The 27,496-nt window shown below is 39.0% G+C and overlaps 2 protein-coding genes and 1 long non-coding RNA gene across 4 annotated transcripts in view; 2 read left to right on the top strand and 1 right to left on the bottom strand.

Moving 5' to 3' along the window:
* The first annotated feature begins 73 nt into the window (after positions 1–73).
* Positions 74–1,975, top strand: LOC141774049 (uncharacterized). Its single transcript, XR_012595225.1, has 3 exons — positions 74–799; positions 937–1,010; positions 1,893–1,975. It is a non-coding gene; the product is annotated as an uncharacterized LOC141774049 (long non-coding RNA).
* A 1,000-nt stretch (positions 1,976–2,975) lies between these two features.
* On the top strand, positions 2,976–21,734 carry col9a1b (collagen, type IX, alpha 1b). Of its 2 annotated transcripts, XM_074646357.1 has the most exons (35): positions 2,976–3,101; positions 3,660–4,062; positions 5,211–5,294; positions 6,490–6,510; positions 6,908–6,970; positions 7,068–7,103; positions 7,189–7,251; positions 8,267–8,320; positions 8,680–8,715; positions 8,806–8,829; positions 8,943–8,996; positions 10,237–10,290; positions 10,493–10,525; positions 10,616–10,672; positions 10,776–10,829; positions 12,482–12,535; positions 12,651–12,704; positions 12,835–12,888; positions 12,976–13,029; positions 13,127–13,180; positions 13,274–13,327; positions 13,465–13,518; positions 14,629–14,673; positions 14,780–14,833; positions 14,920–14,973; positions 15,063–15,116; positions 16,870–16,941; positions 17,117–17,152; positions 17,244–17,288; positions 17,421–17,453; positions 17,562–17,708; positions 19,237–19,291; positions 20,262–20,450; positions 20,539–20,616; positions 21,331–21,734. In XM_074646357.1, the coding sequence occupies exons 1-35, from the start codon at positions 2,980–2,982 to the stop codon at positions 21,525–21,527; spliced, it is 2,595 nt and encodes an 864-aa protein (XP_074502458.1). In that variant the 5' UTR covers positions 2,976–2,979; the 3' UTR covers positions 21,528–21,734. The 2 variants fall into 2 exon arrangements, with proteins under 2 accessions (XP_074502458.1, XP_074502459.1); XM_074646358.1 differs by lacking the exons at positions 2,976–3,101; positions 3,660–4,062; positions 5,211–5,294; positions 6,490–6,510 and adding an exon at positions 6,226–6,443.
* Positions 21,735–22,366: 632 nt separating this feature from the next.
* Positions 22,367–27,496, bottom strand: part of LOC141774047 (uncharacterized) — a 114,948-nt gene continuing 109,818 nt past the window's right edge. The window contains exon 53 of the mRNA XM_074646355.1: positions 22,367–27,284. Within this exon, the coding sequence (XP_074502456.1) occupies positions 27,184–27,284 (101 nt within the window). The 3' untranslated portion in view covers positions 22,367–27,183. The remainder of the gene's footprint in view (positions 27,285–27,496) is intronic.

Raw genomic sequence — 27,496 nt, forward strand, 5'->3', positions numbered from 1 at the left:
TCACTTCGAAACAAGTGATAGCAGGATATGAGGAGGAAATGTGAGGGAGAGACATTAATGTACAATCAGCAGTTTCATTTCTTATTTCCATGGATTAACATTTCCAAATTCTCTGTAAAAAATATCATGAAAGCTGGGTTTCCTGGTAATAAACACAATGCATGTCCATGGATTCTGGATGTTATCACTACAATTAAAATTGCTAATCCTTCACTTTAATACAGGAATTGCCCCCTTATAAAAGAATGAGTTTTTTATTTTCCTGCCTCTAAGTCTGACAAAGCAAACACAGCTTGAATTGCTTCTTGGTCAGCGTCTCTTGATTTTCAGTTTGGACTGCACTGGAAACAATGCTATCTGAATACTGTTCAGCCACAGAGATCACTGAGAATGTAGATCCTAAAAGTGCTGGGCAAATAAAGCACCGCAGGGTAACATTGTCTTTTTCAAAGCTAATGTACTTTATGGTACCCAATGATGAAAATAGAACTATAAATGGGGTACAACGCTGTGACTGTGTGCTTGAAGAAACATTAAATCCAAGGTGCAGGGTGCAGGAGAACTCCAGTGGAATGTGAAGTTGACAATGTGGAGACTGTTGACTCACTCCCCCAAATAAATGACAACAGTCGAGCCTATAAGAGACCCCTCACTGTGACCTGAAGGTTTTCACTCCTACTGAAGGAGCAACTCTCCAGGGTCTTCTTCTGTCCTGGAAGATCTGTAGAAACATCCAGCAGCAGGTGTGTTTTTTCTCTTTCATTTCCAGATCAAGCTATGAAATGGATGGAGTCAAAAGGTAAACATTTTACGTAATAGTGACCTTAATATGACATGTAATTGATGCCAATACTGTCTGTCAGTTGTTATTCTACAATGACTGCCATAATGCAAACAAATAACTCAAACTGCATGTTATTTCTGATTGCATTCCAGAAATATCCTTCTGTACTCACTGTGCTGCTGCTATGTGATCCCACAGTATCTTTGCACAGGACTTCATTCTCAGCGTAAGTAGTCATCTGCACTGCAAGGTGCAACAGGTGAGATAACAGCGACAAAAGGAGACAAAATAATGTTCATATAAAAACACCTCTCAACGTTAAAATAACAGAATTACCATAAGCAGTTTCTCTGTGCTTGGCTTGTGTTGTGGCATATGTTGCTCCTTGACATATTGAATAATTGTGCAGTTTCTCTTTCATGCATATGCAATGAGGTCTGTGGAGCTCTGTTGGCTGTTTCATGTTGCAGACCTCTTTTATAGCTGACAAAAGCACTTATTTTATGACCACATTGTTTGTTTTCCGTGAGGCGTTTACATTATTTTGTCTCTGCTGCTCTTATCTATATTTTATGACATGTATCCTGTGTGGGTCTGTGTAGCAGCACTAACACTGCTGGGTTAGGGGGTCCAGCTGTTCGCCTGTATATAGATTTAACTGTGCACTAAATGGTAAATACCTGAATACACTGATAATTACAATACTGACAAAGCATCATAACATTACAGTATCAACACTGAGTCATGTGAACAGTGTCAGATGTTTAATACAGTGCTGGCACCCTGCTTTTATCTGTTGTATGTGAAGCATTTATTCAAACTTGATAAAGACCTTTAACTTCCTGTCCAGATGTGTAAAAACAGGCAAATCTAGAGCGTAAGTGTTAAAGAGGACACCACAAACAGCCAGAGATAGCCTAATATTTATTCAAGGCAGCGGCGCAGCTTTCCAAACACTGAGCTTTTATTCCCCCCACACAACACACACACACACACACACACACACACACACACACACACACACACACACACACACACACACACACACACACACACACACACACACTGTTCGACTACTAACGGGCTGCTTTCTGTTTCCATCTTGCAGCTGTGAGATTTTCATCTCAAGTTGGTATTCATAGGGAGCAGCAGTCCGTGTGCCCTCAGATCAGCGTCGGGGAGGATCATTTCCCAGGTGGATTCACAAAAACTAAGCACAGTTTGCTTTTTTGATTTGCTTGACATTTGCCCTGCCTGCACAAGAAAAGAATTACAAATTATTATTCCTGTATAAGAATATATATTACAGTAAAACTTGCACATATCATGCAGATGCTGTATGTTTGTGAAACTGTAAACGATCATATTGTAATACCATAGCTTGGAAAAAAGCAAAAAAAAAAGTCTATTTTTTGACACTTGAATACAAACGTCTCCAAATAATCACCATAGCAATACTTAAAGCTGCAGTGGGTAGAATTGGAGCAAATATGATTTAAAAAGTTATTTTTATAAAACGGTCACTATATCCTGACAGTTGTGCACGAGACAGGTAATCTGAAAGAAATCATGTACCTAATCATGAGGAAAACAACCAATCAGAGCCGAGCTGCAGCCTGCCGTCTCTGAGCAGCTGTCAATCACTCGCAGACTCCGATGAAACGGTCAAACTAGGCAGCACTGATCAAATATTAATTAATATTCTGTTACTGTAATGCCTACTTATCACCTCAAATGTTTTCAGAAACATCTTGTAGTGTACTGTTTAGCTGTAAAATGAGAAAGTTTGTGACCAGGCAGCCATGTTGAGATCAGTTGAGGAAATACCAAGCACCGCCCACCAGCCGGAGCAAACTTTCTGTGATTGACAGCTGCTTCTGTTGAATGAACAGCCAATAGGAACGCTCTCTCTCTCTCAGAAATGACCTATGATTGGCCAAACTCTCCCGTCACAGGCTAGATCTTTTGAAGCCCGAAAACAGAGCCATGAGGAGGTGCAGAAGTGTAGTTTTCTCTCAGAACACTTGAATTACAATATGCTGAAAGGTTATTATGGACTTTTTGCCCAATGATGCCAAAAACATTCTGTCTACTGCAGCTTTAAAGTGTAGGTTCCTCACCATAGAGTAAAGTCATGACCTCTAAGATGATTTTGCATTTAACCACTCTTTCCTCCCTGTACAGGGTTTTATATTATGTCCCAGTTCCACATTGCTGAGCTGGCAAGAAGGGGAACTGTTAAAAAGGTCACAGGATCATCTCCTCAGCATGTTGCTTATCAAATAGGCCCAGCATTCAACTTCAGGATCAACACAAGGTAAGCTTTTTAGGGTGTTCAAATGGAGCTGCATGGGTTAATCCTGACCTCTAGTGGTTAAGAGCTGGTATAACACCAATATTTACCCTGTCCATGGTCCTGAACATAAAAGACTGGCCTCACCTGCACCACCAATACTCCTTCTGTAAAAAAAAAAAAAAGATACCACACAGATATGACATTTTATATGATGGAAATATATGATTCAACCATTATATACAGGACAATAGAGGATGATACAATGCATGTTCAGTACAGACATCATACATAATTTTGGGGAATTTAATAATAGTCCACCCTTTATATTAATTTTATAACTCAATAAAAAAAAAGAAAAAAAAGATAAATAATTAAAGAAGCAAATTAAAACAGAAAAAAAGACTGGCCTCACCTGCACCACCATACTCTTGTAAAAAAAACACACACAAATATGACATTTTATATGATGAAATATATGATTTAACCATTATTATACAGGACAATAGTGGATGACACAATGCATGTTCAGTACAGACATCATTTTTTTAATTTAATAATAGTCCATCCTTTCTATTTCAGATCAGCTTATCCACTGGGACTGCCAGAGGAGTTTGTATTTGTGGCCGTGCTGCGCATGAGTGGCAGTGCCATCACTACAAAGTGGAACATCTGGCAGATGCAGGGTGTGAATGGCAACGAGCTGCTGGCTGTCAGACTCAATGGAGAGTCTCAGTCTGTGGAGTTTACCTTCACAGCAGCTCTGGACGCAGGCAGGCACACTGTTGTTGCTTTCAGCCCGCTGGCTTCTCTCTTCAACGATCAGTGGCACAAAGTGGAGCTGCACGTCAGCAGGCGCTCTGTTGCCCTATTGGTGGACTGCGTCATGGTCGGGTCCCAGAATATACCACTCAGACAAACAGTCAGTCTGGACGGATTCACGTTGATAGGAAAGCTCCAGGACAACCCAGCGGTGGCAATACCGGTACGTCTATTATAGAGCACACTGAATACAGCTTTTACTGCAACTATAAAGCAAGAACTATATACATTTCAGACATTTTTAGAGATCAACCACAGTAAAGTTCACCCACTTTCACAGCCACATCTCAGCATCTAGAGGAAGATAGGAAAGTAATCAGGTTTTTCAAGCACTATACCAGAATAAAGTCATAATACTATGATAATAAAGTCATAAGTTTCCGAGAAAATAAAGTCATATTATTATGATAATAAAGTCATAAGTTTACGATAATAAAGTCATAATATTACGAGAATAAAGTCATAAGTTTACGAGAAAAAAAGTCGTAATATTATGAGAATAAAGTCATAATATGATAAAGTAGTAATTTTACTACTACCATTATTTAAAGAAAACCTTTATTTTTGAGTTGAGCTCCATTTGTGTATATGTACTGTTACACAATCACGTGATTGATCACCAAATCAAATCAACCTCATTTAGTACATTTTGAGGTTGAACAGGAACACTTTGTGTGTCTTTTCATAATAACAAGTATAGGAGCAGTAGGAGTAGTGGCATTTAAACATTAAAACGCTCACAGATTATTGCATTATATACATTATTATACATGTACTATAAGCAGCAGAGGAGTTATATAGGTTGACATGCAGACACAAATGGGAATCCCTGCGTTTTCTCACCCTCCTGTTTGGTTTGTCTGTGACAATGTTCAGTTGTTGCAGTCTGCTTGTCTCTCTTCAGGCTTTACCGACAAATATGCGGAATTTGTGGCAGGTTCTGGTGAAGAATATACGAGCTGTGCACGGGTTAAACTAAACCAGCCTGCAGTACCACACCATGAATGCAGCTCAGATGCATGGTTTCCAACGATTCAAGGCCCTTTGTGCGCAATACGCACGAAATCCTATTACGAATTCATGTTTACCAACTTTGACCACATTATAACTCCTATATAAGCGTTTAAAATCGTTAGTAATGTTTCCATAATGAGTCTCAGAGTTGGGGCTTTTGTTAATGGAAACAGCCTCTTGTTCTTTGGGCTATAGGTTCTGTGGAGCAACTTGTTCCAGGATTAGGGTGCGACACTGTACATCTGTCATGATGATATTGTACTAATGTATTTTTTTCCCCTTCATTTATTTATCAAGTTTGAACTCCAGTCAATGCTGATTCACTGCGACGTGACGAGAGCCCGTACAGAGGCTTGTTATGAACTCCCAGCCAGCACATTGGTAAGAAAGATAATATAATAATGAGTATAAAACAATCTGAGTTTATAGTTTGAGGTGTCAGGCTATCAGTTATAAATTGCTGGAGGGGGGGGAATAAAATCAAGCAGCATCCAAATTGTGTGCATAAAGGCACAGTTTCTATCCACTTGCACCAATATAACCATCCTCACAAGATATTTTTGATGATTACAGTTAGTGGTGGCTGGTGGAATTTTTTCTTGGTAGGGCTGTGGTACCACATCCAATCAATTTCAGCAATGTGATTTAATGCAAAAAAAAGTGAAGGTATCAAAAACACATTACTACTTTGCAGTTAAATAATTAACAATTATTTTATTCCAACAGGAAGAGTAAATGCTTTGAAAAACACAACAGTATAAAATGTACTCAGTGGTGGAATGTAACTAAATACCCAATTTTGAGGTACTTCTACTTTACTTGAGTATTTCCATGTTCTGCTACTTTCTACTTCTACTCAATTACATCTCAGAGGGAAATATTAGACTTTCTTTACTCCACTACATTTATCTGACAACTTTAGTTACTTTACAGATTCAGATTATTAATACAGAATGTAATCACATTACAATCAAATTACACATATTACTGGGTGCATTGCATATTTAAAACACAAATATTGACAATTTGTATAATTTGTATTATTATTATTATTATTATTATTAGTAGTAGTAGTAGTAATAGTAATGTTTTTTTGTGTGTGACTCAGGGAGGGCGGATGCCACTGATTACAGTACAAACTTAAATATGTCACACCTAAAATATAGTTTGAGTAAAATCCTTAGCAGAGGTTAAACAACCCGCTGACCCTGCCTATTGGTGGTGACTGCTCCGTGGCCCCTCCCAAAGGTGTCCCCCCCCCTGTAAACCCACCAATCCCTTCCTGTAACCACACATTGTATGAATATACATGAGCCCCCTGATGGCTGTGGGACTTCCAACGGTCTAAAGAGCGGATTCAGTTGGGTTGTTTTGTCAGGGGGCTCCTTCAACCCACAAATCCCAGAGAAAGGACTATAACTTTCACCATCTCCTGCCCACGGGGAGATCATGGCTCGCATGGCCCCCACCAGCGTTAGAGGGCCACTTCTGGTTCTGCTTCTGCAGCTTGTCCTCATCTGCTCCGCTCAAGTAAGACTTATTATGTTTCTCTCTCTTTCTATTTGTCTCTATATAGACTGATGTGACAGAAGTGCAGGTGAGTGCACTCCTGGTGCCTATAATAACAAGATACATTCTGCTATGATGTGCTGAGATTGTTTTATCTTGTAAATTTATTGGACATCTGTCATAAGGAAAAAAAAAGTCAGGGATGCGACTATTGCCTGAAGTTTAATTTCGAAACTTTTCTTTTTGCAAAGTATATAATGCTGATGAATTCTGCAATCAGAAATGTGCTGTAAGCTATTTCAGTGCATCCTAGAGAGTCTTGTCTTTTAGAAACATACAATAAGGTGATGCACCTGTTCTCATTTGTCCATATTGTCTGTGTGGCAGTAGCCTATATGAAATGGCAAACATTGGTTGGGTGGTTTTAAAAAATTGAAGCCATTATTTTCTTCTTATATTGTCATTATTATTATTATTTGACTCAGAGGACCCAAGGACCTTCTGGCCCTCCTGGACCTGGAGGTGTCCCAGGAATTGATGGCATTGCTGTAAGTGCCCTGCAACATTGTCCATATCATGTGCCAAATACTATGCAAATAGTTACCTATTTGCTCACCTTAAAGCATTGAATCTCTTCTGTTTCAGGGGGAAAGGGGAGCAGATGGCGATGAGGGACTTCCTGTAATTATAACATTTAATAAAAAAAAATAAAAATGCTTTTTATTGCAGGGCTTTTCACTGAAATATGTGGAACTTTTGTTTTCAGGGACCTGATGGAGATGCAGGTAAACCCGGCTCTTCAGGATTACCTGGAATTCCTGGAAATGATGTGAGTACTCTTTGTTTTATATATTTTATACATATTTTATACAGTATATCTGCATTGTCGGCCACAATGAGGTCAACATGGTCCTTGAGCCTGCAAGGGGGTGGAACCACAAAGTGTGATCCTCCCACCACATAGCTTATGTTCACACTCATTAGTCTTGTAGAGTGACCAATCAAATTTCAGATTTAGCCGGGGATGTTGGGGAAACGTGTGCAGAAATGTGAGGAATGTATTAAACAGGATGAAGAAATCCAAATTTCCTTAGTAACAGGGTAAAACCAGGGCCTGAGAGTTATTAACTTTGCTCCCAAGAGTTTAAAGGAGGGTTAGGAAAACAAACACAATACTGGTGCTGATGAGAGACTGACACAGAGGGGCTGTAGGGGATTTTGCCTTAAAGGCTAAATATGAGTTTAAAAATGTGTTGTTATATGTGCCCAATGTGTTGTATTTGTTTTATGCATTATTGCCTGTGTTAGACCTGAATACATCCACCTGGGTTCTGAGAACAATAGCAGCTTTGTTGGCCGGCCTCTGTTGGTATATCCTGTCGAGAATCCTCAAAACGGTGTGGAATGATTTCTTTCAGTGTTTGAAATGAGCCAGAGGAATGTGGCTCTCTGCTTGGTTTGCAGTCGGAGAGTTTTGCCCTCTGCCCTATGGTCCTGACTCAGACTTTTTCTTTGTGTGTCTGTGAAGTTGAACGCTCTCTCGTCGTGACGTCATGACGTGCTCAGAAACAGAGCTTTGATTTCAATGAAACTGATGACCGTGGAGCTGCAGTGCAGTATATATATTGAAACACTTTAGAGGAGGGGGTTATAGTCTAGTTATGAATACGTAGGACTCCTCCCACTGGAGCATGAATATGTTATGATGATGTAATACATGGAGATCTGATGCTGTATTTGCAAATGATGCACAATTACTGCATAATTTTCAAACATAAGGTGAGATCATATAGGCGCTGAAGTGCTCTGATGTATTAGTAAAGCATGATGTCTCTCCTCTGCAGGGTTTGACGGGTCCTATTGGAGATCCTGGGCCCGACGGTCCCTTTGGACAGAAAGTGAGTGACTAATGAGCCTTTGCCTTCCTGCTTCAGAGGCTGTCAGTGAAATGTTGCCAAGCTGCTGTCCAGTCTTTTGGCATGGCAACGGGAGCCGCAGTGCATAAACCAATTCCTCATGACAAATGAGACTTAATCCTGCAAGTATTCTGCGTAATCTCCGTGGGGAACGAAAGCCCCAACATCGGTCCTCATTAGGCTAAACATTGCTGGGTCAAGTGTGCCCAGCGCAGTCATGTGATGATCTGGAGGAATGTTAACTGAGACCGTCTGCAGGCTCACACAGCTCAATTTCACCTCAACACAGTATTTCAGTATTTGTTTCAACACTATCTAATGTATTTATCTTTGTTCTTTAGGGTGAACCTGGACAATCTGGACCTCGTGGAGCAGATGTGAGTAGCATTTCAAGGATCCATGTCTTGTGTCATGTACACCAAATTATATATATCACACTGAGTCATACTGTTTATGTCTTTCTTTAGGGTGTTGGGCCAGATGGACCCCCTGTAAGTCATTTCTTTATGCTACACAACTAATACCACAATTTGTATTACATTTTGATGTTTCTTTTGTCAAACATTTTGTTAATATTTAATACATGAAATGTGACTTTGAACAGGGACCACCCGGGCCTGGAGGACTTTCGGGTGAAGTGGGAAAAGTTGGACCAATTGTGAGTAGAGACGGAGCAATGGGCTGTTACTCGTTGTTTTAAATCAGGATTATCAAATACTACCAGCATGAGCACTGAGATGGTGCTATGCTACCATTGGCCTAATGACTGGACAGATGTGTTTATCTTCATGTGTCGGTCATGGTGACAAATAAGGAAAAGTCGGTCCAAGCTGAAGTGAAAAATACTGGATCTAAGTGAAGCTACTTTCACTAGATACATCTTTGAAGCCTGTCTACAGATCATAATTTCATTCACATTAACCCAATGTATCTGTAGTGTACAGCTTAATCGACTGTAGTGTCAATAAACCCTCCAAACCCTCACACATCTATGACAAAACACATACTGTGCACCATATACTGATTATATCATCAATCAAAAAGTACTGTATGTTACTAACTTGACATTTCAACAAAGATGGATTCAGCATTTTTTTCCACTCATTCTAAGATATTTTAGAAATTGATTTATGGTCAGAAAATCAACACAAAATGTATAAAATATTCAGCATTTCATCTGACTAAATTATTGCCTCTGGGTATTTTGTCTTGGTCATTTACAACCCAGAATTTATCTTTATTAGCGACACTTATTTTTGATTTACTTTGGTACTTTGGCATTAATTTACTTTGGATTTCAAAGCAATGCTTTTGGATATATACAGCTCCCAATGTGTCATAGCACATTTAAAATAGCATCACCTCTTACTATACATGAAAATATGGACTTCCCAAATTAAAAATAGTAACTTAAAATTGCCCTGAATGGGTAATTGCACATATAACTAAAGCTTGCTATAATTTATTTGCAGAAGTGAAAGCAAACTCAATCTTACTGGCTGAAATCTGGTTGAGGTATATTTGTGTGAGAAAGAAAAACTGAAAGGAATCTTTTATTTGTTTTATGAATGTCTCTTAAAATACTGAATGCATTTTTACCACCAAAGGAACTGATCCAAAGCAATATTTTATTTTTTCAAAGCATCACAATTCTAATGGTAAAAAAAACAGTTTCCACTTGGCCTAAAGGTTTTGTGGGAAAGGGTGTCACTGTAAAAGCTATAAGTTAACTTGTGCTTTTAAGCTAATTGCTATTGTAATACTTTTGACATTACTCCTAAAATGCTAGCAGAGTGTAATTCACAGTAAAGCAAAGAAAAGCTTTATCCAATGCCAGGAGAGCCCGGTGCATTTATTCTCTTTGTGTAGTGTTTGACACATTTTATGTCTCTCCGCAGGGGTCCATCGGTGTGAGAGGGCCACGGGGACCTGGTGGACCAACAGGGCCCAGAGTAAGTGACACAGATTCGCAAATGATTACATTTGACTTTAGATTTCACAAGGGGAAGGAGCATAACGCAGACATGAAATTAATTTGGCCTTGTTAGCGATGCCACCGCTGCACACTGACCTTTCTCTAGTGATTTACAAGCTCCATAGATCCATCATGATGTTGATAAATCACATTCAAAAATATTTTTTTCTGTATTTCAGGGTGCAGCTGGAATGCAAGGCAGTGCCGACCTGGTAAAGCTTTGTTTTCTGGAGATTATGAATGAGATTATATTTTTTTATAACTTGTCAGGAATATTTTCTGACTTTGATGTTGTTGTTTAGTGTCCAAACTCTTGTCCACCTGGGATGTCTGGACATCCTGGCCTTCCTGGCATGAAGGTGAGTAGCACAGTTGAAGTGATTTGTGTCGCACTAAAATCACGTTAGTGTCCCAAAATATAGTGTTTAAACAGTGCTGCTTTTATTTTCCTTTTGTTTTAAGGGCCACAAAGGTGGAAAAGGTGAATCAGGAGAACCTGGGAAACAAGGGCACAAGGTAAAATATGTTCCATCTAGGGGGGAAAAGCCTTGTTCGTAAACCCAAAACCAAGTATTTCTAGTCAAATGAAATGTTTTGAACATTGACAACATCAACAGAGTGAATTTATACTCACATAAAACTGCATAAATAGTTGCTTTAAAATATGAATTTCCCTCCACAGCTGTCACACATGCCAAAACGTTCCACATCAGAAAAAAAATTCTGCATGACTTAAACGTGAAAAAGAGATTCCTGGCACCTCTGAGACGAGTATTATGTGTGCTGCTCTATTTCAAGAGGAAGTGATACATGCCTGTGTGTAATGCCCCTGACTCCTTGTAATGCAAGGAGGATGATTTATTTGAAATGATGTTCAAGCCCAACTAGCTTCTCCCTGTAATGTGTCTATGCACTATATAAATGGAAATGAGTCTGGGCCTATCTCCCTTTATCACCGCGCGCCAGGATATGATTTACTGTCAGTCTGCACCGCGTCCCACACAATGATTTTCTCCTTCACTGGAAGTTTCATGTGAGGCGCCTTCTGCCTGTTTTCCACTCACAAATTCACAAATATAAAGATGTTTACAGCTAACAACAGGATAACCAGATGTTGTGTATAATGTCATGATGATATTGAAGAAGAAGTATGTATCTGGAAGACTGGCAAAATCAGACTGTGTGACACAGTTACATACAAAAACATGCTTCATTTTGTATTTGAAATGAACAGAAACAATAGTATGTTTCAGTAATTCTATATTACACATAATATTATTCAAATCTATGATAATAAATAAAGACAGGAAGATTTTTTTGCCTTTTTTTTTTTTTAAATCAAAGACATTTCTGTTAATGATTCAACAGTCCGTCTGACTTTCATCTTTACTATCAGACAATCAAGCAGAATCATCATTTCATGATGCGAACTAATGCAACCCGTTTCATTGCATTCATTTCTGTTTGTTGTGTAATATTTGATTATCAGCTATGTGTTGTTTACATGTCTTTTTTATATATTTTATTGCAGAAGTGCAGGAGTTAACATACACTTTTTCATACATATAACATCCCTACAATGTTTATATATTTTATAGTGAAAAAGTAAAATTGATTGTAAAAAATAAAGAAAATAAAGAAAGCAATAACAGAGATAAAAACAAGAAAAAAATAAAGGATGAAAAGCTCAATAAAATAAAAGCAAAACAAGAAAATTAATTAAATTAAATTAAAAAAAGGTAGGCTAGTGTGATGGTGTGCATATTGTTTACATGTCTTAATAGCCAATTCTAATGCACATAATTAAACAAAGAAATTGCCTTTTTTAACAGCAGAAAGTGTGCGCAGCCCCTATCTATCTTAATGGATATGCCTCCTCAGGTCGACCACGGAGTCAGCATATCAATTATTTGTAAATTGCAAAGCAGGGGAACAGCAATTTGGAGTTAATTCGTCTGCTTTTGCCCCCCTTGCAATCCATTAAAAAGTGGGTATTAAACACATTCCAGAAAGGCTGCCTCATTTTCTAATTAACACACAGTTGATAGGAGCAGCCTCCCTTTTCATTTTTCACTCTTATAATGAAGTTAAATTTGCTGCTCAGCGTTTCATCTTGATTGACTTTATGCTGCTTTTCAGTTCATGTTCTTTCTCCTCCGTTCACTCAGGGTGAGGAGGGAGACCAGGGAGGTTCAGGGGAGGTCGGATCCCAAGGACCAACGGTTAGATATCACATTTATTATACCATATTAGAGTCTTTCAAGCTACTGTTTGTTCTTAACTATGTCAGGTTCTCTTTTTTCTGCTCACCGAGGCACCTGTTGTTTGTTATTTCAGGGTCCTCAGGGGATTCGTGGAGCCATGGGAATGATTGGCTCCAAGGGAGAGATGGTAAGTGTTCCTATGATTTTTAACCCCATGGTACTTTTCATATATGTCAGATTCTTCCTGAATTACTTGCAAATTGTTGCCTATTAAAATGTTTATTTTTTAAACAGATTATAATATTGTTCTTTGGCAGGGTTTTCGAGGTCTTGATGGAGATCCAGGTCCCCAGGGGGTTGCAGGAGCAACTGTATGTTTCTCCCACAATACACATTCTTTTATTTTGGCAGCAAATATGGCACATATGAGTAGTATATGATTCAATGCATTATTTCAGGGGGATCGAGGCCAGAGAGGCCCGATGGGCGAGCTTGGGCCTGGAGGTGTATCGGTAAGTAGACGCATTATTAATAACATAAACACTGACTCCATGGAATTTATACAGTTTTAACAAAACGGACTAAATGCACTGTTGCTTTGTCGTTCAGGGTATTCAAGGGCGGAGAGGAATCACAGGTCTTCCAGGTCCCAAGGGAGACTCTGTGAGTGTCTGATCAATGATGACAAATAAAGCTTAAATGTTCAAATACATTGTCTGCAAACAGCTCATTTCAGTTTGTGCTTTTTATCACCAGGGCTTGCCAGGTGTGGACGGTCGCGAGGGTATTCCTGGGATGCCCGGAGCAAAGGTAGAGCATCATTTCTGCTACTTTATTTATACAACTTTTAATGTTACAGTTTATAATATTAAAATGCATTCACATGAAGTCTCGGCTCTTTTAGGAGCAGTATGAGCTTCATTCTTTCACTGTCTGCTTCCCTGCAGGGAGGCCTTGGGACGGCAGGCGTTCCTGGAGAGGTCGGACTTCAGGGGCTTCCTGTGAGTATGTCCTTTGACCCCAGACTGACTCTGATTGGATGCACCTGAGTAAACTCCCCAGGAGCAGTTTAAAGCACTGTAGCTCACACGTGCCGCAGTAACGAGCAGTAGTCAGAATGTTTTTATATCTTGTATTTCAACATATCCTCATACAACTGGTTTCGTATGATATCTTACGAAAAAAGTTATTCCTCATTTTTCGGTCGTTTTCCTACGAATGTCCAGCAACACGTGTCAATGTCCGCTCGTTACATTCATACAGTCAAAATAAACTTCAATGTTCACAGGGAACAACTTCATTAGGTTTAGGCAACAAAACGACTTAGTTAGGTTTAGGAAAAGATTGTGGTTTGGCTTAAAATAACTCTGGAAATGGCGTTATTTAACTACGTAACTTACGTGAGAAATGAATCAACGTTGACTTCTGGTTTCACACGGGACATGAATGCTGGTCTCCTGGGCGAAAGAGACCCATGCACCCCGACCTCCTCCCTACGCGGCGTTCACTGCTATTTAGATTTCCTGGTTCACGATTACGTGAATTACACATGAATTGATTTTTTGGGATATATACAAATTACAGTGCATTACTTTTCGTATGTATAGCTACAAACAGTGTATGAGAACAACCTGTGTAATATATGATATACAATAAAGTTTGAGTAGGTTGACATTTCATAGAAATACTATTGAATTCCATCCCTCTGTGATATGATACACAAACAGCAGGCTATGCTGGGAGACAGTAATCACTCTCTTCCTCCAGCAGAAAAGTGAGAGCAAAGTTTTTCCAGCCCACTAATCTGTGATTAGTCTAATGAAAGGCACTAATGAGAATCAGTTGGCAAACATGAGCAGCTCGCCTGTGGCGGCATTAAGAAAGATCTTTTACGCATAAAAGTCATCACCTTATTTTAATATCCAGATCACTTTTATCACTTTAAGCTTATTTGGGTCAAAAGCTCAAACCAAATGAATTTTTTATCCACTAAGCCCTCTTTATGATCCAGTGTTTTGTACAGGGAGGTACACATATTTCTCCTTTGTTGTAAGAAATTGTTGTCCTTGTTATTGTTGCATCTCTTCAAGACGTGTTCTCTGTTTTTTTAGGGTTTGCCTGGTGCACCCGGACCAAAAGGCTTGAGTGGAATTAAGGTTGTTTGATCATTGATTATTAAATATTATCAGTTGTTTGTTGCATTTGTTTTGTTTTTCTTAAATTGTCAGAATCTGAAATTTGAATGTGGTTGTTTCTGCACAGGGTGACGGCGGTCAAGGAGGCCTCCCCGGAACAATGGGACCTGCTGGTAAAGCAGTAAGTACAGTACGAGCAGCGCACATTGAAACACGATTTTTGTCACCTCCGTTGTGTCACTGTGTCATTTTACTGTCACACCTCAGGGTGAGCGTGGAGACATAGGAGAGTTGGGACCTGTTGGACCTATTGGTGAACCGGTGAGTATTCTTCCTGCTGCAATTTCTATTGTCTTTATTTTGTTGATTTTAACTTTTACGTTATCATTTTCTCTTCTTCTTCCCTACAGGGAGCTATAGGAGTGTATGGCCCTGTAGGTTCAGCTGGCAAGCCAGGTGCCAGGGTAAGTTAGAAACACAAGAGTTGTAGAGCACAGAAAGTTTGATTTGGTTTGATTTAAAATTATATCTTTATTTTGAAAATAGAGGCCTTATGAACACCTCAGCAGCCAGTAGCTATACATGCACTTTTAATACTTTGAGTAAAAGGAGCTGAAAAGGAGGGCAGCCTGTATAGTCCAGGCTGTTGTTTCACAGGAATGTCTCAGAGAATAGGCCGAGGCTGGATCTCACATGAGCTCTATTTTCACAGTAAGGGGAGACCAGTAAGCAGCGGGCTGAATGAGCTCTCTGTTCTCCTGGCATTCCTCAGACAGTCGGTCAGCCATCAAAGAGGGAATGGCACACACAAACATGCCCCAAAAGAATAAGTAGCAATGAGTTAGTTTACCTTAACTATTGATATTTGAGCAATTTCAGCCATGTTAACAGGTGTTATGCTTTATGAAATAGCTAAACTATAAAGAGCAAAACACATTATTTTGTCTTTTAAAGGCTGTTGTGGATCTCAACATACTTTATATAAACCTGCTTAAATAAATGTAATGGAGAAAAAAGTACAATATTTACCTCTGAGATGTAGTGGAGTAGAAGTAGAAAGTAGCAGATGATGGAAATACTCAAGTAAAGTACATGTACTTCAAAAATTGTACTTAAGTACAGTACTTTAGTAAATGTATTTAGTTAATTTCACCACTGATTTCTTCAGCAATATCTGATCAAATATATATTACTTACATTTCCCTTTTATTCTCATCTCATGTCCATTAATTTAATAACATGTTTTTATTGTAGCAAAAGAGCATTGCATATGAAGACAAGGAATAAGTTTTGTTTTTCTTATTGTTTTTTTTTTATTACATTTTTTTATTATTTTCTTTTTATCCGACTAATAATCCATAAAAACAAAGTAATAAGTGACAGATTAATCGATTATCAAAATAGTCATTAGTTGCAGCCCTAATAAGCCATGTCAACAGGTGTTATGCTTTATGAAATAGCTTAACTATAAAGACCAAAGTACACTATTTTGTCTTTTAAAGGCTGCTGTGGATCTCAACATACTTTATATAAACCTGCTTAAATAAATGTAGTGGACTAAAAAGTACAATATTTATTTTTCAAATATAATATATATTATTTACATTTCCCTTTGATTCTTAGTGCATGGCTGCATTTTATTGTAGCAAAAGAGCATTGTACAAGAAGACAAGGAATAAGTTTAGTTTCTTTAAGAAAACGCTGAAAATAATAAAATGTATTTTTTTTCTTTTTGTCCGATTAATAATTAATTAATCAAAGTGATAATCGATAGATTAATTAATTACACATCGTACACATTTTTAGACTTTTTTTGATATATTTATTGTTATTGTTGTTATTATATATACAGTATATCTTGTTCTAATTGTTTGTCATCACTATTATGTAGTCATATTATTTCTTTATATTAATCTTGTGCTCTCTAGGTGTTTTTGCCTCATCTTGCACAGTATATTTATTTTTATTTTATGTTTGTGTAGTCTTAATGTGTGCAAAATAAATAAATAAACAAATAAAAAATTAGCAAAATAGTTTTTTTTTAGTTGCAGCCCTAATAAGCCATGTCAACAGGTGTTATGCTTTGTGAAATAGCTTAACTATAAAGAGAAAAGTGGATTATTTTGTCTTTTAAAGGCTGCTGTGGATCTCAACATACTTTATATAACCCTGCTTAGATGTGTCTACTTATCAGATGTGCATGATTATTTGTTACAGGGACCCAAAGGTAACCTGGGCCTTTCTGGTCTCCCTGGTCCTCCTGGCCTGCCCGGGGTGAAGGGTGAGAGGGTAAGAAAACACCACAGTCCCTTTCAGAGACCTGTTTCAGCTTTAGGACAATTGTCTTAAACAGTCCGAGAGAGATTAATGAACAACAAACAGCTGATCAGCTCCCTCTAGTGTGGACAAATCTTCACAACACTCTGTCGTGATCATTTAGCTTCATTTGTTTCGGTTATTACAGGCAGAACGTGGAGAACCAGGACCCAAAGGAGAGCAGGTATGAAATCCTCATACTAAATATTAATTCTCTCTTAATAGTAATGCTGGGGTTGCTTTGCATGAATCATTTACAGACTATGTTTTCATAGGGAGTACAAGGTGATGAGGGAAACCCGGGAGACAAAGGGGATCTTGTAAGTTATTACACCAACACTAACACTATTAATTTAACTTATTTGCATTATTCAACAATTCTATCCAGAAGAGAAACTCACCAGAGTGCAACTGTCCTTTCCATCCTCTCTCTTTTATAAATGGTGTTATAGGGTGAGGCAGGAGAAGCTGGATCTAAAGGAGAGGTGAGTTCAAACTGATTATTCAAAGCTGGTATTTTTTTACTGTGGTGTCAAACGATTGAGGATGTGCTGCAGTTTTGTAACATTTCTCTGGTCTTACCTTCTGTTAAGGTGGGTAACCCCGGCGACGCTGGCAAAAGAGGACCCGAGGGGAGTCGAGGCCAGCCCGGAATCGAGGGGCCGCCTGGCACACCTGGACCGAGGGGCATGCAGGGGAACAGGGGTCCACCTGGAGTCAGAGGGTCTCAGGGCCCTGCGGTAAGTCCAACAGAAAACACTTAGTTTAGAAAGAGTGTTTGAAGATACTGACAATATCTGTGCAGCAGTAGGACAGAGTGGGGAAAAGCAACAAACTCTGAGGCCTATAAAAGATTGTATTTAGCACCAAGACTTGGGATCATCTTCATGGATATGTGATTTAAATCTGAAGTGATTTGATCGCAAGTGAAATTGAATTACATTCTTAAGTTGTGATTTGTTTCTTGTATACAGTTCTTTCCAATATGGTGTTAATGTGCAAGACAGTCTTGTCAGGGGGGTCATGTCATTGGTTTTGTTCATGCTTATAATAACAAAAATAGTCCTTGTGAGCAAATTTTCCTTATGTACATTTTACAATTTACCACACAACTTTTATTTTCTTGTATTCTCACATCAAAATCCTGAGTTTTGATGCACTTAAGTCAGTGTATTGGTAGCAGTTACAAAAGTTATACTAAAAAAAAAAAAGCCATGATAGTGTTTCCTGTTAAATCCTTTCTTTTCCTAACTGAGTCTAACTGTACAGCAGTGGTTCTCAACCAGCGGTCCGGGGACGCATAGGGGTCCTTGAGGGAGTTCCAGTGAGTCCCCAGAAAAATGGGGAATAGTTTATTTTCACTATTTAATTCTATAGAAGTGAGCCCTATGTGAGTATGTAGTAGTCATAAGAGTGACTATTCTGATCATCGGTTTCACTTTTCTCCACGGTTATCTCCTCAACTGAAGTTGACAACTACAGAATTCTAGTCTTAATCATATCTAACAACCAATAACTTTTCAGATGGAGATCCCTCAAGCGAAATCATATCATATAGGGGTCCGTGTCCTAATGTGTATCAATTTAGGGGTTCTTGACAGGAAAAAGGTTGAGAACCACCGCTGTACAGGTATCACTTCATGTTTTACTTTCAAACACAGTCACAGGTCCACTCCGAATCAACCACGCTGCCATCCAATACTTATCTTTCCAAAACTTCTTACTAGTTAGGGTCAACTCTTAAGAAGATATAGGAGTACTAGTTCATGGAAGTATTTCTTCCTTAAAGTCTACTGAACATGTTTTTTAAAAGAAAGCTATGGACATTAATAAATCCCCTCTGGGCTGAATACTCCCTGCACATAGGGCTGGGCATTATATCGATATCGTGGTATGAGACTAGATATCTTAGATTTTGGATATTGTAATATGGCACAAGTGCTATTAAAATATATAATAAAATACTAAATATTTTGTGAAAGCACCAATGGTCAACCTTACAATATCGTTGCAATATCGATATCGAGGTATTTGGTGAAAAATATCGTGATATTTGATTTTCTCCATATCGTCCAGTCCTACCTGCACACCTTTATTCTCACATTCTGATGTCCTTCTTATAATTTCAACTTGTGCAAATAAACTCTAAAACACTGAACCCCAATATTGTGCAGAAACAGGGAATACACTACACTACATAAGCAAGATGCTCTGAAAATGTGCTTTAAACACGTCATGAAATCTATTAAGTCATCTTTTTCCTTCTAGGGTAAAGAGCCGAGCGATCAGCACATCAGACAAGTTTGCATGCGAGTCATGCAAGGTAAGAATTGATGGGCCTTTGACCTCATTTATCATTCCCTTGTGCCTCATTTCATGACTTCAATCTTTCCCAGAATGCCTCATTACACAACCACACATAGAGCCGCCCCTCCGTTGTCTCATTGATCTGGATGGTTGCTGAATACTCTGAAGTTCAAAAAGGGACGGCCTAATAACCAAAACATGAAATACGCTTCAGTCTTTGTTAATTTGATGGATGAAAGATCCCCCTCTCTCCGAGCTTTGGAAACGTTTCTCTGAAGTCACGGCCTCTGTTCTCGCTTCATTCTGTTGCTCTTACTGTAGGTCTTCGCAACCCATCTCCTACACTCATGATTTTTTTATACCCGATGTGCTGAAAAATTAATTTCACCTCCAGCAGACCTGCTCTCCTCCACTACATACAAAGAGTCTGCCTGGAAAAGGAAATCTTAAAAAAGAGCAGCCGAGCAACGCGCTGCATGAATTTTCATCAGGAGCCGGAAAACTGGAATCTCAAGTGCAAAATACCGCGCTGCAAGGAGCCACCGGAGATTAATATTAGATCCTTTGCACCATGAACGTAAATTTCCTGTCGCTGATTGCCTGAAATAAAGAGTATTATCTCCTTTCTGCTCGATTTACCGAGGTTCTATAGAAAAAGGTTGAAAAACAGGAGAAGCTCGAGGGATATCGTGACCACAGTTTCACCTCGCTCTGCTTCACTCTGACTCGAGTACAAGAGCTGTTGGACCAGCTCTTCTATGAGAGTTGCTTTGGGGCTTTCAGAAAATGAGCTTTCTTATGCTACCGCATGATTTATGACAAAGTGTTGTGTATTAAAAGAGCCCCTTGATAACAGTCGGCTACTTAATGTTTAGAAACATTCAGTGTCTCTGTGCCAGTTTTGCATCTGTTAAATTACAGTCAATTTTAATTTATTCAAGTTCATTTATCAGGTTCATCATCCTCTTTCTGTTTTGCTCCAACAGAACAGTTGGCCCAGTTAGCTGCTAGTTTAAGGAGGCCAGAGTCTGGCGCAGCTGGTTTACCTGGAAAACCTGGACCTCCAGGGCAACCTGGGTCTCCAGGAGACAACGGCTTCCCAGGGCATGGTGGAACAAGAGGCCTTCCAGGACTCAAAGGGCCAGCGGGACCTATTGGAGTGAAAGGACCCAAAGGTAATGAATGTGTTGGAAGGTGTTGCTGTTTACGGTGATGTGAGGGAATTATACATCAAATACATTCATTATATAATACTTGTTACAGGTGAAATGGGAGACAGAGGCTCCAGAGGGCCCACTGCAAGAGGACCTAAAGGTCAGCCAGGAGCTCCCGGACTTCCTGGTGAGTACATTTTGCAGTGTGTAACATTTCGGGGGATCTAGTAGCAGAAATGGAATATAATATTCATAACTATGTTTTCATTAGTGTATAATCACCCTGAAACTAAGAATCGTGTTATCGTTAGCTTAGGATGAGCTCTTCATATCTACATAAGGAGCGGGTCCTCTTCACGGAGTCCGCCATGTTGCTCCGTCATGTTTCTACAGTAGCCCAGAACGGACAAACCAAACACTGGCTCTAGAAAGAGACTTTTACATTTTTACGTTATCTGAAGGCCACCGTAGTTCTCCGACACGCTTGTGAAACTGCAGTAACGTGATCCGCAGAGTGTAAAACTGTGGTACCGCCAGCCGCCGTCTTACTTCCGTTGCTCCTGAAGTATTGTTATTATGATAAGGATGTTCTCTGAGTGAGGTGAATGGCGTCACCACAATTTTGCACTCAGCGGCTCACGTTACGACAGTCTTGGAAAGGGAGGAGTGAGCAGGTGAGGTACTCAGTTGGTTGCAATCTGCAACCACACCACCAGATGCCACCAAATCCTACACACTGTCCCTTTAAGGGATCTCTTGGACAGAAACAATGATTATAATAACCAAAAACTCTTTCAATGTATATTAGGGCATGAGATTGTTGCATTAAGATAGACTTGAAAAAACTGTGAAGCTATCCTTTAAATCAACCAGCACCCTAAAATGAATGTTGTGATCACAGGTGAGCCAGGCAAACCTGGCTACGGTCAGGACGGTCGGGACGGGCAGAGAGGACCTCCTGGCGTTCCTGGACAGCACGGTGTACCCGGGCCTCCCGGTTCAGCTGGTCCCAACGGTTACTGCGACCCGTCAGCCTGCAACCTCCAGCCCGGGGCCGCCCACCAGTCTCTGGATGTGAAGGGACCTGCAGGGAACTAAGAGCCACTCTGGCAGAGACAGAAAGACTGTTGGATTAGCTCCTCTGAGCACACCACATTTTTCACACGTTCTTCCCAGGGCCTGCGGTTGGTGTGCGGCCTTCCATCCATTAACCTCTAGTCTTGTGAGCATGTTTTGTGCCAGCCACATCTCCACCAGAAGGAGCCAGCCTCTTTATACAAAAACAAAAAAACATTGTCTTTTATGTGCTGCAAAAATCTAGCTTGTTCTGGTGTTTTTCTACCTGAGAGATGTTTTGATTTTTTCAGGACTTTGTGCTCAAATTTCTGAGATGATATGAAACGTTTGTTTATCCCACTCTCCTTGAACCTCTGCCTGCTTTTTCCTTTTTTCTTATTCACCATTTACTGTTTTCTTAAATAAAAGCGCCACTTTCTTACAGAACATTTCAAATAACCAGCCAAAGCAAATCAGGATCATGATTTTGTTTGGTTTAAGTGCCTTTTTCAATTATTTTGTTCTGTTATGTGCTAACGTACCAAAGATAAACCTGCTGAAATCCCTTTTTAAATATAAAATTCCTCATGTCTGACTGTCTTTTCAGCCCCGCTGTTCAAAATAAAAAGGAGAGAGGAGGAAAATGTCATCAAGTCACACTGACTTCAGTTTGTTGAAAATGTTGTAAATCTGTAAAAAAAATGTTTGAATTGTGGTTCATTATATTTCCTACAAAACAACCTGATGTGAGATTTTGCCTCATTGTACAGAATGACAACAGAGTGAAGTCGTGCGTATATGGATATATACATTTCAGGTGTGAGGGAGACCCTCATTAATGTTACAAATAAAGAAAACAACACATGATGTGTTTAATTTATTCTGTATTCTGGTATCATTTTGTGAAGATATAATATTTTGTGACAAATAAGAGGAAATACAAAATTGATGTTCTCAATAGTTTTTCCAAAACCTAAAATAAAAACAAAAATATCACAGTTGACAAAACAGTCTCAACTCAAGATCCATTTAATACAGTAGCTGTTCTGGAGCTTTTGATCATATCACATGATCTTCACGAGTTTGCCCACTATTAGAAATGTAGATGCTCAAATTTCCATCTTTTCTGAGCACTTTAAGGTTGTCTAGTCTACATTTTTTCCATCTACATTTCCATGACAACGGGGCAAAGTCCATCTGCTGATGGAGATCATGCGATGTGATCGAAAGCTCCATTTTTAAATGGACCTTAAGACGAGATCGTTTTGTGTTTCCAAGGTCAATAATGAACATTGAAACTCAAACACATCACAGCTATTTATTATGTTTTATACAAAATAGCTTTAAACATATCTTTGCAATTTTAATTAATAATATTTAATGAACTTATTTCCATTTTAAAGACAACTGAAATTTTGGTTAGATAAAGAAACCTTGGTTTTGAGTTTTTCCACATTAATGATATAACTTCTTAAAAGAGTTATTATTGTTAACACTAATTTAAAGGTGCTAAATACGGGATTGGGAGCATTTCTATTGGCTCTCAACGGCTCTCAACATGACGATGGCGTGGGGCACGCTCACATGCACGAACATGAACTAAAAGCACGTGTGGCCGGCTCAGCTATGTCAACAAAGCACAGAGAAACTTGGATTACAACACACACAGAGTGAGAGCGACTTCTTTCTCTGCTCAGGTAGACATTACTCCTCCATATCTTTACATAGCAAACAGTTGTTTGATGCTACATTAATGCTCTGGATATCAAATTCAGCACCTTTAATTGTTAAAACAATAACTGCCATTCAACACACAGAAATGGTATCATAAAATGTTTTACTTATTGTAATAAACAAGAAACCTGTAACCCAAGATGTGTAAAATATAACACAAAAACACAATAAATAAAGCACTGAATAACATTTATTGTACACGTGTAAGGCAGGTGCCATTAATCAGTGTAAATAAAAGATGCTGCAAAGAAAAGTGTAAAATATAACCTCTGATACCTGGTAACCACATTCACACTGGATCATCCTCCGCAACAGGGACATTACTTCCCCAAATTCTTTATCGAGAGTCGAGTAAGTCGACTGATGTCAACATCCAGGACTGTCTGTTTCTACATACACATGAGGTTTCAATTGCTTTCTTTTCAGTAAAAGGCAACAGTTAGTGATGTGATATTTTTTCTCCAAAATAGCTAATCATGTAGACATGTGGTAAACCAAGACTGAGGTAGATATTCGACGAAACAAAGACTATTTAAAAACACACATTAAAGTCCCACAGCACAACATGAGCTTATAGAGGAGCAGAGAGGAGTAACGGTGAGAGCAGCAGGCAGACATTTTTAATCCCGGGGACCGTGCTGAGAGGCTGATCCATATTCCCCCTCATTACAAGCTTATTTACAAGATTAGATTATATGTGGCAACAGGATCAACTTACATTACTGTAAAGAAGGAAAAGAAAGAAGCAATAATGAAATATTTGGATGTATAAAACGTATTGTTTTAAGTGATTTTTGCATTATTTGACAAGCCTATCTTTATAACAGTGTTTGATTTGAAGGATGCTTCAACCTCCGTCTTTTGCTTTTACTTTCATCTGACGTAAATGGATTTTAACTCGGAGCGATGTAAAACTGGCTGGCACCAAATTGCTAGTGAAGTGGGCTGTGACATCAGCGGCAATTTTTGTGTCCTCCCTGGTTATCACGCGGGTTAGCTAAATTGAAGTCACAAACCGGCGCACATTAATATCAATTCAAGCTAAATTCAATATACGCAGAGAGTTGCTCTCATCAGTGCAACCAAAAAAGTTCAGATCACATTAAGTCCGCTGATGCAGCCTCATTTGAATTTGGTCAAGGTCAGCGTTATTGTCTCCAAGGGGAACCCATTAAACCGAATATGAAAATTAGCGTGATGAAAGGACAGAAGCCAATAGAAGGAGGGGAATTTATGTAGCCTATAACCCAAAGAAAGATTGTTTTCCCTTCACATTACAGGCAAGGAGAAAATAAATACATGTCCAGCAGGGGGCTCTTTCAACTCACAAATGAAGCCAGTGGCAGACATTTGATTCAATACCCATCTGAAATCAGACCCACTCACACTGATAAAACTTTGCAGAGATAAAACCAAGCCTGCATGCTGAGAAAAATATACATATATTAAAAAAATGCTCTGCAGCTTCAGAGTAAGATGTGAGTTATAATTCATATGTGTAAGAGAGGCTTGGCGACTTTCTGTGATGTAAGTACGAGGAAGTAAAAAAGTGTCAAACAGATCTTGTGAAATACAGAGTTAACGTCTCAAAATGTCAGATACACCCACAGAACTTTCAAACATTAATCACAGCAGGACACTTAAAAGTAAAAAAAAATTAAAGCCTTTGAGTCAAACTCTCATTAAACAGAGCTCAAAATGAAAACTTGAGGAAAATACATAAACGTTTAATGTTAAGTGTGATTATAAAGTTTACTTTTTGGATGAAATACAGTGCATTTCCTTAAACAAATCTTCAAACAGGCATTAATTTAATGAATGAATGCTGGGAACTTTTGTCTTTCTGTCTTGACGAGGGTCTGCAAATGTTCAGAGTGATTGCTCTGACTTTCTGGATGAGATAAATCATGTAACCTGTTTAGGTAAAGTTGACTCAAAAGCTTCTGAAATTAGCTGAGAACATTAAAATGGCTCTAAATCAAAATAAATAAATCCAAACTGCAGTCTCAAAGACACCCCAAAACCAGACGATACATAGTGACACGCAACAAGAAAGTTCAAGTACATTGAAGAGTACATGTTTAACCAAAATAAAAAGTCTGAAGTTGTAGTGTCCGATTTCCTTTGTGTGGCTGAAAATCAAAAATATACAAATTAACCCAGAGGAATCATCATACACACAACGCTATGTAAACAGTAATAATCATCATCTCAGACACTCACACATTGATTACAAAAGTGAGAACCATAGTGTATCATTACAATGACAACTTGCTCATGTAATTATATTGTCAGGTCCCATTACAAGCCCCATTAGACAGGAAGAAAGAAAAAGAAAAAACACAATCACTCGTTCAACTTATTTACAGACTAAAGGAACAGTGTGTAACATTTCAGGGGGATCTATTAGCAGAAATATAACATAATAATCATAACTATGTTTTCGTTAGTGTATAATCACCTGAAACTAAGAATCGTTGTGTTTTTGTTCGCTTAGAATGAGCCCTTCATATCTACAAAGGGAGCAGGACATCTTTACGGAGTCCGTCATGTTTCTACAGTAGCCCAGAATGGACAAATCAAACTCTGGTTCTAGAGAGAGACTTTCACGTTTTTACATTACCTGAAGGACACCGTAGTTCTCCGACACGCTTGTGAAACTGCGGTAACGTGAGCCGCAGAGTGCAAAACCTTGGTACCGCCAGCCGCCGTCTGACTTCCGTTGCTCCTGAAGTAGTGTTATTATGGTAAGGATGACCTCTGAGCGAGGCGAACGGCATTAACAGGGTTTTGCACTCGGCGGCTCACGTTACCACAGTCTTGGAAAAGGAGGAGTGAGCGGAGGGGTACTCAGTTGGTTGCAATCTGCAACCGCACCACTAGATGCCGCCAAATCCTACACACTGTACCTTTAAACCACCAGTAAAGGTAAATGTGAGGTCACACTCATTACACAATATTAAAGTACATTCATCAGATCTGCCCTTGTCGTATGTGTCTTACAAACACAGTGGTTTCAGACGAACAGTATGAGTTATAGGTACTATAAAAGTTATGGCGCTCAGTACCGAAGCATACAGAAAACAGGAAGACGTCTTTATCAACGATTATACTGCAGATTCTTTCGTGATTATCATGGACAATGCAAATGTGTCATGAGTGATTATTTCATAAAACACAACTCTCAGTAATCCAGAAATGTATGAATCTGCCTCTTAGTAATAATATTACTGAATATCCATGCTACATTTATTACCATTATTATCGCCGTCTTTAAATACATTCTTGAAGAACACGCTTCAAATAAATAATTTCCATATCAGACATATCTGCTGCACTTTGGTTGCATAAGTTTCATTCAGTTGTCATAAAACAAGAATATTCATTCAGCTAATCTCTCTCTCTCTCACACACACACACACACACACACACACACACACACACACACACACACACACACACACACACACACACACATACCTACACACACTAATGTGAGATGTACCTTCTGCCAGCACGTTGGCTTATCTGAATAAGAACAGAAGAGTGAATAGGCATGCCCATTAAGGAGGCAAACAAATAATTAAGATCATGTTTTCACACAGGACTGAACTTGATGAAACAAAGTCATTTCATGGTCTTGAAAGACATAATGAGAGTTAACAAGGAATGCATTACATCACAGTAGGGGATGTGAACACAAGAAAAACCTTGAAAGTACAGCATTGCAAAAAAACAAAAACAAAAAAACCCTCAAAGGTTTTCTATTCCATTCAAACCAACCCCCAAAAAGAAAAAAAATCCTGACTGCATCAAAATGTTATTTTAAAGTGAACAAAAGAGGTCAGTTGTGAGTCTGTCCGATAAACCAGAGCTGAGGAAGCTGTTACATACAGCGAGGCCGTCCTGCATGAGCTTGGAGCTGGACGTCTGTATTCCAACCAGCCCACTATTTGAACCGGGTTCACAGGGACGGAAGGAGACAGTCACCGGGGTCACAATTCCCAGGAGGTCCACGGGGCCCCGGAGAGCCAGAAGGGCCCTGAGTAGTGATCCCAGGAGGGCCTTGACAGAGAATAAGACATTATTAATTCCTGCGCCGGGCTGCACTTTATCATCGTTCAGTAGAGTGACTTCCACTGTATGGAAGTACATAGTAATATATGACTGGTTTTATCCAAAAGGCGACAGTATACTTTTTATCCACCCATAGACTGTGTATAAGAAGCAGACTTTAAGTCACCGTGACGTCACCCATTGGTTTGTGGACTACGGTT

Source organism: Sebastes fasciatus, chromosome 9 (genome assembly GCF_043250625.1).
Source record: "Sebastes fasciatus isolate fSebFas1 chromosome 9, fSebFas1.pri, whole genome shotgun sequence".
Lineage (NCBI taxonomy): Eukaryota > Metazoa > Chordata > Actinopteri > Perciformes > Sebastidae > Sebastes > Sebastes fasciatus.